The 11,717-nt window shown below is 34.0% G+C and overlaps 1 protein-coding gene across 1 annotated transcript in view; it reads left to right on the forward strand.

Moving 5' to 3' along the window:
* Window positions 1–4,322, forward strand: part of LOC115237409 — a 19,346-nt gene extending 15,024 nt beyond the window's left edge. The window contains exon 4 of the mRNA XM_029810418.1: window positions 1,230–4,322. Within this exon, the coding sequence (XP_029666278.1) occupies window positions 1,230–2,537 (1,308 nt within the window). The 3' untranslated portion in view covers window positions 2,538–4,322. The remainder of the gene's footprint in view (window positions 1–1,229) is intronic.
* The last annotated feature ends 7,395 nt before the right edge of the window (window positions 4,323–11,717 follow it).

Here is an 11,717-nt window from a genome sequence, read left to right on the forward strand (position 1 = left end):
AAGAGCGGCTACGGAGATGAACTCGTTTAATCCCTCGGAATAAAGAACGCATAAAAAAAGATTCTTTCGTTTTCAAGTACTCCACGACATTTCTAAGTTCATTCAGAAATAGAGAAAAGCAATTTGACATAATACACATAATCTGATTTATTGAAACAAGAAAAGTAATGCTTTTTGCAATTAAATAATAATTTGACCGCGTATTATTACTTAAAAATATTTTTTTAAAATTTGCTGTAAAATTTATTCTAGTAACTGCATACTAAACACACATAATAATATCACGATAACGTCCTAAATAATATTAAAGATATCTATCTAGAACATTATCACTAAATATGATACGTTAGGTTAAATACTAATAACATTAAATACTAATTCTTAATAGAAAATGATTTAACGAATTCTTTACGAAGATAATTGCAAAGTTTATTTCAGAATATTTGATCATTGAATTTTATGTATATTTGTATGTGTGTATATGGCAACTGTAAACTTTTCAATATTATTTTATAATACATTATTAATTATTTTTCTCGTTATTTATAATAACGCAAAAATAATAATTAAGTTATTTATATTATATAATTAAGTTATAAATAACTCTCTTATAATACAGTTTAATTATAATACAATTATATTAATTATCTCATTTTTCGCAAATTGTATATCGATGTAAAATATCCAATACATATTATAATTTAATTACTAATTTCGTATAGAAATACTCGTGTACTAATCCCGATTGATTATTCGTCGCAAAAGAAAAAGTTATTCTGAATTTTCGAAAAACCGTATTATCGTATTTCCTGTCTAAAATAAAAGTATAAAATATTGTATTTCTAATCAACCAAAAATGTAAAGCAACGCGTTCGGTAATCAACGATTTTGTAAACCGCGTTACAATTACTGATATGATTTTCCACGCTGTAATTGACTTTTTTCTTTCTCGCGCAATATTTTGATAATCGATTAATTGCGGTTATTGCCATGTCCTAGATACATGGTTATCAGATAATAACGAGCAATGTTTCAGCGCGTAATTGTACATCGTGTTGACAGACGACCTAGCTGGTAATGCAGCATCGCAATTCATTAAATCCCCCACTTTTCCGTTGCAGTCATGCATCTTCGTTACACGAGATGGCATTAGCTAAAGTCGCATTCTGCCTGGGAGATGTCATCATAAAAACGGCATCACAGTATTATTCAAGTCATAATCTAGATAGCAAGCTCGCTCTGTGTTGCTCGTTCAATATCGCATCCATAGTCGGACACGACGATTATTGTATACAAGTTGTAGAGAGTGTAGAGATAAAATGTCTTGTATCGAAGATTTTCGAAGATGGATCAAAGAAGTGATGCCGAAAGTTATCGAAAATCTCGGATCGAACGTCGAGGAAGCTCAATACGAGCTATCGGAAATCAACGATGTTTTTATGTCCGCGTTACATTATGTGCGCGTAAAATTTAAAAATAGAACGAAGGAAGGCCAGAGCGAGAAAGTATTCATAGTATTAAAGAGACCCACGCAGATGGAAGTACACAGACAGATGGTTCTCATCGATCCTCAGTTCCACAACGAGATTTTATTCTATCGGATTTACGCCAGGCCCGACGAGAACTATCCGAGATGCTTTTACACCGAGGAACGGCCGCCTAACGATTCGGTGATCGCCTTGGAGAATGTCAGCAAACGAGGATATTGTCCTTGTCCGTATGTATACAACGCTTCTCTGGAATACATCTTGGCGGCAATGCGTGAAATAGCACGATTCCACGGCAAAGGTTACGTCATGAAGGAGCAGCAACGAGGAAAGTTCTTCGATATCGTAGCGCAACTTCAAGAAACTAGGTACAACACGCCAATGGATGACATGTCAAGAATTTTTATCAACACTATCGCGACCCGGGCAGTGGATTATCTTCGTAATCAAGGATACGACGCGGTCTTTTGTGATAAAATGGAAGCTTTACTCGCTAATGCGTTCGACACAATAATGACGAAAATAGCAAAGCCAATGGAACCTTTGGCTACGCTGTGTCACGGTGATTTTACATTGAGCAATAATCTTTTTAAGATGGAAGATGACGGACAGCCACGAGCGATGCTGATCGACTTCGCGCTTTTGAGATACTCGACTCCCGTCGTCGATCTTTCCACGTTTTTCTGTCTCGGTTGTTCGAATGAGATTAGAAAGGATAAGTTTTTCGAGATCATACGAGCCTATCACGACACGCTGAAGAAATATTTGCTGGACGCTGGCATACAGGACATCGAGAAATATTCGTATGATGCTTTGCTGGAGGATTATAAGAGAGGCGTCCTCTTCGGTTTCGTTATCGCATCCTACTTTTTAGCGAATTTGATGGGATATATCGATATGAAAACATATCAACATGAAGAAATGGGATTTATGGACATAATAACCAAACATATAAAGGATTGCAAGCAAGCCGGCGGAGAAAAAGTATCCAAAATATTAGCTGATATGTTATTGGAGTTTAGAGAGTTTGGTTTTTTGGAACATATCTAATAAATGTGTTTTTTATAATTTTTTATAATAATGTATATATCTATATCTATTAGTGGGTATGATGTATGCGAAACATTTTTAAATAATTAATTGTGCATCACAGGAGCATACATAATATAAGTATAAAAGAACTATAGGTTACAAGCATACACAAAGATAAATAGAGACTATATTAATATTATTTTATAAAATCATGTGCCGTAATTTAAATAATTAATAATTTAAATGAATAATTTAGATAATTTTTAGATCGCAATTATAAAAAAAAGTATTTAAATTTCATTATCAATTGATCTTAATTAGATCAGAAAATTTTAAATAATTATTTCTACGCACTTGAGCGTAACTTTTATCAGATAGATTGTAAAATGAATCGATTGAAAATTGTTGCGTACAGTTCGTGAATTTTGCAAAACGAGTATATGCGTAAATATCGCGGAAATGAGACAGCGTGGATATAAAAACCGGATTAAAATCGGAGTCCGTTTATACATATATATATATATATATACATGCGACACTAAAAATAGGTGCGGTATTACGGGGATACTCCGGTACACATTGGGGGTGAAATTATTCTTTCGCCTGCACAAGTCCGGATCTGCCTTTCAAATAAAGAAGCGCCCCGCATAACCGCTAGAGAATAACTTTGTCATTTCCATATATTTTTCCAAGCTAGCTGCGGCGTTTATCACAAAATTCACTTATGCCCGCGCATTATCTCAGGTTCGCGTACAGTCGAATTTCCTTCAATAATAAAGTATTTCCGTAATATAGAAAAGTATTAAGCACGCGACAGAGAAACAACATATCACAAGTTACAGTATCATAAGGTGAATTTATTCGTAATAACTCGCGTAATACTGCTTCTATATACATATGTGTAAATACTCTCTCTCTCTTTCCATTTCTATTCAGATTTTAAAAAAATATTTTTTGTTAAAACTAAAAAATATAGATGTATACATATATACATGTAATAGAGAGAAATTCATTTGTGAAGAGAAAATTCATTTTATACGTTATCAGATTTATCATGAAATTTTTATGATAACATTGTAGAGAGTTGCATAATATTTTTATTATAAGAAAAAAATTCTACAAGTGTGATTGTGCAAATACGAGATTTGATGAGTCATTTATACTTTGCGCTATTACGCAATATTGCTCAATAAAATTCCAGTATTCTAGAAATGTTTCGAGAAAACTAATGTATACTAATGAAAAACAAAATAATAATAAATAATGAATAATAAATATATAATTTATATGCTAACAATATAGGATTATTCCTACAAATCTTTTCCATATCAATACATAACATTAGTTTATAAGTCTATTCTTCATTTATTAAAATTCATGCTTCTAGAAGAACGAAAAAACCACTGTCTAAGTAAATGATTTAAATGTAAGATTAATATACGTACATATATGATCAAAAGTTTTATCTTGATTATAAATTTACATCTTTAATGCGTTGTACTTTTTAGCACTGATAAACCGTAAAAACTGTTTATTAATCTGCTGCCGTAACCACATGATGTGACAGAATTTTATCTTTGTATTCGTACCATATATACATTTATGGAACAAGGTTATTGGTTAAACTGGTCATAATGATTAAAGTAGTTAATCTAATCTCTGGAAATCTTGCTTGTATCAAGTACATAATGACACGACATCTAAAAGAGCTCTTATATAACACATAGTACTTTACACACACGTTATGTAATTCTTTAGAATGACGATTTTCTTGCAGTGTACCACTACATTTGTGCAACACATGAATAATGTTACTTTATTTATTTCAAACGAGAATCTAATTATCATCTGAATAAATAATCATTAAATAGAAAATTATAAACGGCTATATATTGATATCATATATTTAAAAAGTGCATTTGAATAAAGCATCTTGTTATATGTAAAATAAATACGAAATAAATAATAAATAATAAATAAAAAATTTGTAAACATTTTCATATTTTAGAAATATTATTTTTAGTGATATTTTTTTCTCATGGAGTTATACTCCGCAATTGATGCAGGCATTAGTCGCAGTAAATAAATTGAGTACAATCAATCAATGTAAATTAAGAATACCAATCTTAAAAAATGAAATAATTAATGCCGGAATCAGGTTATAAATAGATATCCGTGTAATTGACTATCTCTCGGCATTTTAACAGCTGGAAACGTTTTTGCCGATCGCTTGAAATGAACAACGCCATTACAACAGTTCGAGAACCCAGCAATCGGCAATGTAAGCTCTCTCTCTCTCTCTCTCTCTCTCTCTCTCTCTCTCTCGTCATCTCTCTCGCATAGTTGTCGAAGCGTTGCCTGGGATAAGTTTGATCGTTAAGACCAAAGAATGCGACACCGTATACATCGCCTAGCGCGAAACTTTTCGAGGGCCGGCCGGAGCAAGTTTAACAATCATTGATGTTGAACTCACTTGCAATATCGGAGAACACAGGTAGGGTATATATATATAGCACAATGAAAGATAAAGAAGGAGAGAGAGAGGAGAAAGCGAAAGAGAGAAGATGAGCAAGGCAAAAAAACATAAGGAGAAACAGCAAAGGGGTTAAAGAGAATCGAGGTAAAGGGTGACAAGCGCAAGCCGGAACGAGGTACGGAAGGTGCTGGAACAATTTAATCGAACTGCAGTTACGAGTTGTGCCTCCCCCGAGTTTCTTGATAGTCTTCCATCGGTGTAGCTCGAAAGTATTGCCACACTGTAACGATTTCAAAGAAAGCGATTTCCGTAAACAGTCGTTTGTCACTTACCCTTGTTATCGTCCCTTCTTGAGATAAATTAGAAACTACTATTCCGTTCTTAACGATTGTCTAATATCAATCGTAAATATATAGCGGAGCGTCAGAGCAATAGCGACATTATTATAATTGTATTCAGAGAGAAAATCTTATTAAAAAAATGTTTATCCGTACATCTCATTTTTCCCGGAATTTTAACTAATCGATAAACCTAACTAATCAAATCAAAATATTTGTACAAATTGATATCATTAATCTGCATCGATACAAAATGATCTAAAAAAAAAAAAAATTTAATATTTTGAGGACGCTGATGAATTTTGTGACATATAACCGGAAATATAAATAAGAAAATTTAATAAATACTTCGTTTATACATCTCCCAAAACATGTGTTTTGAGAATCTAATTTGATTTGCTATTAAGTTGTAAATGTTCCAGACATTTGTTTGTGATGTTTCGTTTATTAGCCTTAAGTACGTGATGTTTCGAGAAGCACCATCGCTATCCAAATATCACTTAAATAATTAGACAAATAAGATAAATAGATGTAGGCATTTATTTAGGGCTTTGATAAATTATTTGACGTACAAATATTCTTGGCAAATACATCTACACGAGAATTTGATTTGCTATTAAGTTGTAAATGTTCCAGACATTTGTTTGTGATGTTTCGTTTATTAGTCTTAAGTACGTGATGTGTGTGTGTTTCGAGAAGCACCATCGCTATTCAAATATCACTTGAATAATTAGACAAATAAGATAAATAGATGTAGGCATTTATTTAGGGCTTTGATAAATTATTTGACGTACAAATATTCTTGGCAAATACATCTACACGAGAACGACGGAAATTACTCGATTTGTTCCGATAATCAAGCGAGTAGTCGAACAGGATGAATAAATCCACGCTACCGCCAGCGTCCCGAAAGGAGTTTATCCCGCGGCATATATCGGATATCGGACGCAATCAGATACAATGTGATTTTTCCAAATCAAATCAGCTGTTTTGCGATGTTATCAATTCTTGCATCACTAATAAATTCTCTGTCGCAATAATCATACTGTGATAACATAGTATAAATATCTCATTAAATAATTCTATCATTAAAAAATAAATACTTCATAATTGAGTGATTCGTGAAAGAAGCTGAATGATATATTTTAAAATATATATATAATATATATATTTAACGCGTATACACAAAAATTATAAATAAATAAGATATATTTAATGATTTATGAGTAATTTGCCTTTCTTTACATTTTTATCGATATCCTTTTTTTGCCTATTGCAACGACAATTTAATACAAGTCACTATCACTTCGGTAACCGAATGATTTAGTCAGTTGGATGAGGCGAATGTTCCGCCGCGACTGTCAAATTACGATGCAAATTGTTCGGGCTTTGAGCGGCATTTTTACGCGAGTTTGCACCGCCGTGCAACTTTCTCGCGAGTAAAATTGGAAAACTGCATCGTGAATTATACGTTAATTGCGCGTGACTCGCGATAAAGCACAGCTCGCGTGCTGACATGGTTCGCAAAATTGCGCAAAACTTGACGTGATAGCACGTGGTAATATGGAGGAACGTTACCCGACACTGTCGGAAAAACTGCGTGCTCTATCGAAGAACAGTAACGCGGAGAACAAGCTCGCGTTAATATCATCCGCATATTATCACGGAGGAAAGAAGATAAAGGGCGCTCTTTTTCAGTTTGTTCGATTAATGGCAATTTTCTCATTATATCGGCGCAAAATATTGGCGTTCGATCGAGAGTCTCGGACGGATCACGCTTCACGTATACATACACAAGCTTGAATTTCTTTTTTCCATCACTTTGGGCCGCAAACAGCGACGCCGGTCCATTATTGGATGCCGATATTCATCGTGCCTGACCTGTCGATAAATTCACAGAGCGCGTCCACTATCTTGGCTCACAGCACCAGGTACCATATTCTACCACGTAATCGCGCAGTTACAGCGGCCGTGTTGATCGTCACACGTATAATTGGGTCTCTAAGACTATGTATCGGGATACATAGTTCCGTTCGATTTCTCATCCAGTGACATCGTAAATACGCCGTATCCGCGCAAATGCGGATTGACAATGTCGCAACGTGTGATTGTTGGTTAAAATATACGGCAACGTGATGACAGATCATCGATCTATACTTTGTTGCATTAATAAATTTTTCGCGATATTATAGAAAATTATCTCCAACATATATGTATGAAAAATAAATAAGTGGCAATAATATTGTATAAAAAATAAATAAATGACGATAATATTGTATAAAAAATAAAATAATTGCAAAATTAATTTTCTTAAACTATAACTATTTGCAACATATCCTGTTTGGCGTGACTTGACCAGATATAGATAAAAAAATGTGAATAGATATCATATCGTAAGAGATAACGAGATCGCGAGAGGAAAAGCGAAAATCCACATTCTCGCGATCAAATATCGGACTGCATTTTTCTCGCGTTTTATGCAGATGACAAAGGGCAAGCAGAATGGAATTTCTTCTACAAAATTGAGGAATGACGGACGAATCGAATGACGATGAAAATTCGTGCGTCGTTAAAGAGAAGGTAAAACGCAATCGAGAGCAACTTTTCTGTGAACCAATAGTTCGGTAACTTAATCTCAGATGCAAATAAAAGCATCGTCGGTTATCGATCGTGGCTCGTCAGGGCTAGTTATGTGATAAATTCATGCTCCTTTGTATGTGTGTACTGCGGAAGAAATCATCTTAATGTTTGTGTCGAAAGATTTATTACATGAAAGCATGATATTCAAAATGAACAGCATTATAACGAGGGATTTTCTGCGATGCTATGGTCTACTTTTCAAAAAGCTTATACAACTCATTTTTGCCGAAGCGCTCCCTCGATTAAATTGAGATCGATTAATCATAATGCAAAATTAATTCAAATGATTTGCTAAATCAAAGATTTGCATTGCTCTCGGATTCATTTGATGACCACGTGAACGAAGACGTTCGACGAAAAGTGTGATTGGAAGGAAAAGAAGCCTGTATATAGTCAGATTATCTTATATCCGATTACAACCCTTTGGATGTAAGCAGAGACGTTAACAAGACACAAATTACGGCTTCGTATCCATTATCTATAATTATTGCACCACTCATTAGGCAAAGATAGAAGACATTAGACACTTGCAATGAATATCTTCCAACTATAAATATAGAAGAATAAAGATTAAATTTTTAATCTTTATTCTTATTACATTTTTAAACTAACGTATCAGATAAAGATAATCTTGCATTATTCATTTACCATAAAACATGCTATAAATTTATATGATTGTGTAATATTATATTATACAATTTTCGCCCATATAAATTTCACACAATTCGATATTTGCTTTGCGTTATACAGAAAATTGTCGATTACCGCATAATAAAAATCAACAATCTTTATTTGCTCTCTCGATAGACATTGTATATTTATTTTTAATTGAATTATTAAATGTATTCCCAGCTTCGCTCTATGATCGGAATAAAATAAAATAAAAAACTGCGTGTATACGAAGATGATGCAGTTAAATGCAATTATTCTCCAATCGATTTTTTATTAATATTATCCCATATTATCTTATTACTCGAATATCGCGCATAATACACGATATTATCCAACGATACGGCCGACAATTTTCAGCTCCACCGGGGAAACGCGTAGTATTAATGTAATCTAAATGATGAACGAGAATAGAAGCGAGGTGCGCGCCGCGAAATCTATACAAAATTATTTTCTCGATATTCAATTGCGTATTCAACGAGAGAGATTTGTCTTGCCGGGTAAAATCTTATTTGAAATAAAATCTCAATTTATGTATTGCTTATATATGCGACGAGATAATTGACATTAAATATTGAAAAATCGTGGCAAAAATGGTGGCGGCCGAATTAAATTCTCGTTGAAAACAGACTACTCCCTGGCATAATCTGAAAAGTTCATTACGTGAATCACGTGCGTGAAATTTCCCGAAAACCGTCATATCGCATCGTGGCGGAAAATTTGATTTCGCTAATGGGATCTTTCATCTCCCCCCGGCGCGCGTTACATCCCGCAGAAAATACTTGGCGGTAAAACCGCGGAGTTTCGAACAATCTCGACATTAATTCTACCTCTGGCTACCGTGCACAACTCTCTCTCTCTCTCTCTCTCTTTCTCTCTTTCTCTCTCTCTATCACCGTTCGTAGAAATATTTTCTATAAAACGTGCTCCGCGCGCACAATGGCGGCCATGCTGTGAAAGTGAAAATACTTTGTCTTGTTTTCAAACGGACTTAATATTTATCACAGCAAATGCTTAAAAGACTGTTACCGACAGGTCGCATAATTTAAGCGTGTTCCATACACTCATACGCTATTTTACATGCTGTCTCGTCCAAATATGTCGTGCGTAAGTCTCATATCGAAGGCAGTGCTTCGAATGAAATCGATATTTTTTGCGAATGCTGGACGTGCATATTCGGGCAACTATCGGTCGTTTGAGATCGCAACCAGGTCTTTATTCCCTTCTCGATACAAAGAAAATATCACGCAGAAGTAGTATTATTTGGTTGCATTGCATTTGTTATTTATACAAGAAATAGAAGAAAAAGAGAGAATATGAAATAAAAAATTATAAATAAAAATTATACAAGATGTAATTATTATTTATTCGTAAAATATAAGAATTTTCTTCTCTGTACATTTTTCATTCATATTATTGTTTCCGCTCTTTATATTTTTATTTCCTGATATAATATGGATTCTCTTTTAAAATAAAAAAGCTCATTTTTTAATTGCTATTCAAAATATTACTTTTATTATATAGCCTTCTGCATTCATTCCAGTTACCAATTTTATAGTGAATATTGCTGCACATATCATGAATGATTTTACCATTATTCGCGTACTGATATTTTTCTGCAATTTTTATATTATAATATAGACGCAAACACTTTTTTCCCGTTGCTGCAAGAATACCGGATCGTTGATGTGGAAAAATAACATTCCGCGCGATGCACGCTACAGAACATAGTGTAATCACGCTTATTGTTAAAACAGACCGATTTATTTTTCCATGTATGTCGCGTGTATTTTTCTATCGAGCAAAAAACGCTCACGAGTCTTATTAATAAAACAAATGTTGTTTCTCATGTCGCCTGTACGTATCTATCAGACGAAGAACCAATTCCTGCAAATACATTGTAAAAATTAAATTATGTAACATGTTTTCATCGTGATTCGTCTCGTAATACATTACGCGTCTGATTAAGAACGTCGTGTTGTAAAACCGATATCAACGCGAACTGATAATCGCGTGAAATCTGTAGAGATGATTAATTTTGTTAAAGATCTCGTGATTTGAATGTCGCGCGATATGGGTTAAAAAATAGAAATACTTTTACTACATTATTCCTCATGCTTTCTCGTTTACCGTACTCGATATCTGATTTGCTTAAAGCTCTTAAAAACGAAGAATCGCGGCTCTTGTTTTTGTCAGCGTGTTTTCGCAAACGTCGACTATGTCGGAACTCGCGTGCTTCGTGTGGCACGTTTAAACGGCTTTTTAACATTCGTCGCGTGTACACTTCTGCGCTTGTGTAAGGGATGGGGGCGGCAGTGCCCGCGCAAAAAAATATTAGTCTGGACTGGGGTCGAATAGGATGGAGAGACCAAGTCGCATATAGAACCGCACGACAATATATGAGTCATGCGTATGTGTGTGTTAATCGCAGTTCCCTTGCGTGTATCGATAGATCTTTTTTGAATTCTAAACGAATAAAAATATAAAACTGTCCAATACAAAAAAGTTTAAAAGTTTACGAAATCTTATTCTATTTCTCTGTAGATATTTAACATTTTGCTTTAATAAAAATGTAATTTGAAAGTTAAGTTTAAAATAGCCCCGTGTTTCGTGGATAATATGAAAAAAAAAAAACATATCAAAGCCATCGTCCGACGACATATCTCGAATTTATAATAGTGAGCTAATCGCATACCCTAGCTCCGAGCTGTAAAATGTCAATGTAATTCTGTCACGTAAATACGTGGCGATAAAATTATAGTATATATATAACTACGCGAGAGAACTGTGGGAGAGAAGATGAAATAAGCGACAGAAACGATGAAACAATTTTTTTTGCTTTAATAAAAATGTAATTTGAAAGTTAAGTTTAAAATAGCCCCGTATTTCGTGGATAATATGAAAAAAAAAAAAACATATCAAAGCCATCGTCCGACGACATATCTCGAATTTATAATAGTGAGCTAATCGCATACCCTAGCTCCGAGCTGTAAAATGTCAATGTAATTCTGTCACGTAAATACGTGGCGATAAAATTATAGTATATATATAACTACGCGAGAGAACTGTGGGAGA

Source organism: Formica exsecta, unplaced genomic scaffold (genome assembly GCF_003651465.1).
Source record: "Formica exsecta isolate Colony F162 unplaced genomic scaffold, ASM365146v1 scaffold295, whole genome shotgun sequence".
Taxonomy (NCBI): Eukaryota; Metazoa; Arthropoda; class Insecta; order Hymenoptera; family Formicidae; genus Formica; species Formica exsecta.